Source organism: Otolemur garnettii, unplaced genomic scaffold (genome assembly GCF_000181295.1).
Source record: "Otolemur garnettii isolate 467f Iridium unplaced genomic scaffold, OtoGar3 scaffold00030, whole genome shotgun sequence".
Lineage (NCBI taxonomy): Eukaryota > Metazoa > Chordata > Mammalia > Primates > Galagidae > Otolemur > Otolemur garnettii.
In genome coordinates, this window is record NW_003852425.1 from 15,232,971 (window position 1) to 15,238,887 (window position 5,917).

At 38.6% G+C, this 5,917-nt stretch overlaps 1 protein-coding gene across 9 annotated transcripts in view; it reads right to left on the reverse strand.

Moving 5' to 3' along the window:
* Positions 1 to 1,224: 1,224 nt before the first annotated feature.
* The window catches only part of PPIP5K2 (diphosphoinositol pentakisphosphate kinase 2), a 73,941-nt gene continuing 69,248 nt past the window's right edge, over positions 1,225 to 5,917 (reverse strand). For all 9 annotated transcript variants that reach the window (XM_023512717.1, XM_023512714.1, XM_023512711.1 and 6 more), the window contains one exon: positions 1,225 to 2,165. In XM_023512717.1, coding sequence (XP_023368485.1) covers positions 2,041 to 2,165 — 125 coding nt within the window. In that variant the 3' untranslated portion in view covers positions 1,225 to 2,040. The remainder of the gene's footprint in view (positions 2,166 to 5,917) is intronic.

Below are 5,917 nucleotides of genomic sequence, written 5' to 3' on the forward strand. Positions count from 1 at the left end.
TATTTCTGGCTCTGATACAGTAGACTTTTTATTTCTGAAAGCGATTCTAAGATTCTTGTAAATAGACTGTCTAGTCTGCACAGCAGTCCTCCTGAGTCTGGTGACTACAGTGAAAAAGCAAGTCTTATACAACAATGGAAAAAGTGAGCTGCACCGTACTTTCTGCACTGGAAAACAATACATTGCTGTGGTCTGGCCAGTAACAGACTGTACCTCAGACAAGTACTGTTTAATATAGAAGTAGGTTTCCTCATTCCTTCTACTTTGAAAACTACAAGAAAAGGAATAAAGAAAAGAAAAGAATAATTTACAATTGACGTCACTCTCTGATTCTGGAAATTACATTTTAATTCAGTCCCACTTAAAAAATGAAAGTAGTTTCCTGACCTTTACAAGGAGCACATTAACCACATTTTCACATACAGAAAACTCAGGTGCACTCAATTGTTCGTAAGACATGTCTCTATGTAATACATTGACATTCTTGTGAAGTGTATGAACTTTTAATTGTATATATTATGTGTGATTTAACATGTAAAATGCTTATTTTCTAAAAGTTAATTCATATTATACTGATTAAAGGTTAGGATAGTTTCTTTTGAAGAATTACAATATTTGTATTCATACTATGAGAATTCAATAATTTTTCTAAACATAAACTTAAAGTTAAAGCTTTAGCAATTTGAGTTGTGTAAGCAGCACTGCATGGAATTCTTAGCAGGTTGCACTGGGTGGATTACAGTATAAGTCATTTCAAGTGGTTCACAATTATCTGTGCATAAGGAAAGAAAGCACCATGTCATAGATGAAATCACAACACAATGATCTCAATCTCCTTTCAAAATCAAATCATTTATAAAGACAATTTCTTTCAAATGTCCAATCTTTCAGCTTTCTTAGTGAGATCAACTGATAAGAATAGAAATGGCAAAAACAAATGCTATACACACAATACCTATACTAACTTAACAGAGTTCAGATTTCTACTGCGTTAACATTGATGGTTTCCATTTTTGAACTGAGTTCCTTACATCTAAAAAGAACTATGAAAATAAGTATAACATTTATAAACTTGTCAACTATGTCTTTTAAAAAGAAACTAAAAAGGTGCCTTTCTTCCAATGGATGAAGCAAAAATTTTCCTGATGAACAAAGCACTTCTTATAGTAAGGAAATATGTAAAGAAAATATTTTCTATAAATTAATGGACAAATTTATGTGCATCAAGGTGTAGTTTTCTCATCCATATATACAATATTTGTAAACAATATACAATAAAAGAAATTCAAAACACAGAGTGAAAAAATAACCCATGTACTAATACTCCAGTTATTAAACCACACAGACTGTAAAAATAACCCATGTACTAATACTCCAGTTATTAAACCTTGCAGCATATACGTCACTGTACAATTGAGAAAAACTTTCTAATCTAGATGATTAATGAAATCTCTTTGGAAATACACTTTTTAAAAAGTCTCCAATGTATAATCCTGACTGTCAAATCTTAACCCACACTAAAGGTTTTTACACCTAAGACGCAATTCTACGAAAATGACAACATACACAGAGGCCACGGCGCCTTGCGGTGCTTGGCATTACCGGTGTGACTTTGGTGCAGGCCAGCTGGGCTGTTATGTTTAGGTACCACAGGCACATGGTAAATACTTTGCCAACAAATACCAACCTTTATCACTGTAGGTTTTGCTGCTCATAGAATGGTAATAATATCTTTTTTTTTTTTGCAATTTTTGGCCGGGGCTGGGTTTGAATCCATCACCTCCGGCATACGGGGCTGGAGCCTTACTCCTTTGAGCCACAGGGACTGCCCAATAGTATCGTTTTAAACATTTCCAGATCATGACAAAAGTTCCTTACCTGAATATATTCAAAGAATCCTTTAGATTTAAAAACATTTTTAAATGAATACGGAGATGCATAATGAGAAATAAATTACTTGCTTTGACAGTTTTCAGCCAAACTTTGTTACACGTTTTTCTCTATTGACCATGTTATTTTTATAAGAAGTTCCAGCTTCTGCTAAGATTTCTTTTTCCCAGTGGTTTTTTTCACGCATTTCTGTTCATGCATTTCTGTTTTGCTAGTTATGTTCTTTTTCCGAGATGAGGTACTAGGCACAGCTGCACCAGAAGGTCCACATGTAGCTACACAGACAAACAGAAAACCAACAAACTGCTGCTCAGATTATCCACACAAGCAACCAAGTTCAAACAAGACTGCTGAGTGACACAACAGTCAGTATTACACCAGTGATGTTAAGTGACACATGATAAATATTTTAATATGGCATTTTTAGCCATTTACTTTTTAGAATTCAACATAAAGTCAACAGCCTGTGTTCACAAAATTTCTCATTTCACCCTCCATTTTTCCTAGGAAATTAATTCACTTCTGTAATTTTTAACTACTATCTGTTGTGCTAACAATTTTCACATTTATACTTCTGTCCTGGAACTTTTCACTTAGCTCTAGATATGTATACCCAACTGCCTACTGGACTCTTTTTATAGATACCTGACAAAAACCATGTACTTCAAAATGCTTAAAATGGAACTCATCATTCCCCAGCATCCATTTCCTCCTGTGTCTTCGTCTACTACTATCCGAAAAGCTAGCAGGTGAGAACACTAGAAGCACCTTGCCTTGGGGATTATCCTTCTGTATCTGAACGAACTTCAAGGCCTAATGAGTTATCAAGAAAGCTGTTCTGTGTAGTTACACTTCTACTATTGGTGGGTAAGCTCCTGTCCCACCGCGGCTTCCCACAGATAAGAAGTTTACACTCTGCACTAAATATGAGGAACAGCTCCTCAAAGACACTGAGTAAGAATCAACTCTCAGGAAGAGAGAACAACTGAGGACAGTCCCCCTTCCTCACAGTGCTTAGCTAGATGTCAGGCCCCTAGAAACCCGATCTTACCAGCACGAAGAAGGAGAAGTAGGTTTTGGGGCAACTACAACTGCTGGAAAGAGGCTGGTAAATCCCAGACAGAAGAGTCTGAAGTTCTATGTATTTTTTTTTTTTTTCTTAGAGACAGAGTCTCACTTTGTTGCCCTCGGTAGAGTGCCATAGCGTCACAGCTAACAGCAACCTCCAGCTCTTGGGCTTAGGTGATTCTCTTGCCTCAGCCTTTCGAGTAGCTGGGACTACAGGCACCCACCACAACACCTGGCTATTTTTTTTTGTTGCAGTTTTGGCCGGGGCCAGGTTTGAACCTGCCACCCTCAGTATATGGGGCCGGCACCCTACCACCTGAGCCACAGGTGCTGACCCTGAAGTTCTATGTATAAATCATAATCGAATCTATGACATGAGCAGAATAACCTACCAACAGCAGCCTACCTAAAGTTGAAAGAAGTGAACTAAAACGTGAGGTGCCTGCCACTTCCGGGAACACAGCCTTTCATTCTTAGTTTGGCCAAAGTTAAACCTGTGCTTTAATAGCAAAACAATACTCTTTGGAGAAAACTAACAGAAATAATAGAATCCAGTTTCTATAATGTATCATTCATAATGTCTAGAATAAAACCCCAAATTACTCAATATGCTAAGAAATGGGAACATATTTTTCTTGTTGAGAGTAGAAAAATGGAGACCAATTGTTAGATTAATCAGATTTATAGACAAGAATTTCAAAGCTACAATTTTAATTATGCTCAAGGACAAATGGAAATATGCTTATAATGAATATAAAATAGCAATCTCTGAAAAAACTATGAAAAAGAATCAAGAAGAATATCTAAACGCATGTTATTAATAAACATCTGAAATAAAATATCTCACATAAAAACTGGGTGGGTTTAATAAAAGAATGGAGAGGATAAATAAAATAAACAACCAGGATAATTAAAAAAAAAGACCTAAGTATGCCACAGTCAAATTGCTAAAAATGAAACATAAACACAGAGGCCACTCTCTACATGTCTGGCTAGAACTGCATTGAAGTGAACTCCAAGCAGGTGAAATTGAGAGGTGGATGGCAGGGGGAAGACACTCAGATGTTCAGCAACCCACTGAGACAAACAGTGAGGACAGAGACGAGAGAGAAGAGCCTGCACACAGGACAGCACCGAGTGGGCCTGGTTAAGGAGTCTGCAGCCCAACAGAAGGGCCAGGGGATCCCTTTCCTTCCCCACCTAGGGGTTCTCCTTCAGTGGTGACCAAGAGGCTCTCTTATCTCTTACTCTGTGGGAGAGCACCAGGAGCAACCAAAGACCCAACTTTCCTGCCCTAGGCAGATCCTCCACTGGGTCCCCCTCCTGCCTGGCAGAAAAGTGAGCAATTTTGGTTCCAGCTGGCTTGTGCCACAGCTCACCCCCCGCCCCCATTCTTTGGTTATTGGACAGATTCTCCCTGCAGAAGCCTGCTTCCTTCTACACAGGTGAGTCAGGAATGCTACTCCAGCTCAGATAGCCTGGAGGGGCTGCCCCACTATCAGGCACCAGAAAGGCAAAGGAGCTTTGGACCCTGCACAGACCCCATAGTGACTGGGAAGCAAGGGTTACAGAGGCTAGTTTCTCTTCCACTGGCATCTTACAGGAACAGACGGGGTGCAGAAATGAGATAAGATGGGCCTGCCTCAGTCCACCTCTGGCTGTCACCATGTGACTGGGCATCTGAACTCCCCAGAGCAGGGTGAACAGCTCTATTGTCAGCAGATAGTTGTGCCCGTGGTTGGTCAAGTGCTTCCTGTGAGATACCTAAGAGAGCCCAACTACAATATCTTTCAACAATAATTTAGGGATAGCCTAACTTGTAGCTTAAAATTAAAAAAAAAAAAAACTGAAATTACACATGGGAAGGAATCAGCAGAAGAGCCCTGGCAACATGAAAATTCAGCACAGAGCAACTCCTCCCAAATTACAATAGAGATACAGCTGAAAATACTATTCTTAAAGAAATTGTCAAAATGACAGAAATAGAATTCAGAATATTCATGGCAAATAAGGTAAATGGAATTGAGAAGGTGGAAAAAAAAAGAAGTCTAAAAATTGCTCCCAAGAAATCAACAAAATTAAAGACAAAGTCACCAAGGATCTGGACATAATTAGAAAGGATATAATAGAGCTTAAGGAATTGAAAGAGGCATTCAAGGAGTTTCAAAACACAGTAGGCAGTCTCATCAACAAAATAAGATATGGAGAAAAAAGAACCTGAGAACTCAAAAATACGAATTTTGAAATAAACCAAGTGTTAGAAGTGGCGTTAAAGAAGATAGAAAAAGCAGAACAATTTCATAAAGATATACAGGATTACACAAAGTGCATGAATATACAAATCATAGGTATCCCAGAAGGAGAAGAGAGTCCTAAACGCTTGCAAACTCCAAGACATTATGCTGGAAAATTTCCCACACATTGTTGAGAGACACGGAAATACACATACTGCACAATTACAGGACTCTGGGACCACTACTTTCAAACAGAGCAACTCCTAGACACAGAGTAATTAATCAAGCCAAGGTCAAAATAAAAGAGAAAATTCTGCAAGCAGCCAGGCATAAGCAACATCTTACCTACAAAGGCAAAAACCTATGGGAACAGCTGACTTAAGAGAAGAATCCTCATCTGTCTTCAATTTTCTTAAACAAAGCAATTTTCAGCCTAGGAGCCTGTATCCTACTAACCTAAGTTTCATATTTGGTGGAGAAATCAAATTCTTCACCAACAAGCAAACACTGAGAAAATGTGTCATAACAAGACCAGTTCTGCAGGACCCTACTATACACTGACCATCAGAATGGACCTCCAACAAAGTAAAGACACCCCAAAACAAGGGTGGGGGCGTGGGCGGGCGGAACACAATTCTAAGAGGGACTTTACCTAGGAAATCCAATCAGAGTGACCTCTTTCTTTGTGCCCTCAATGAACCCCAAACAATAAAAAAAAAAAAAAA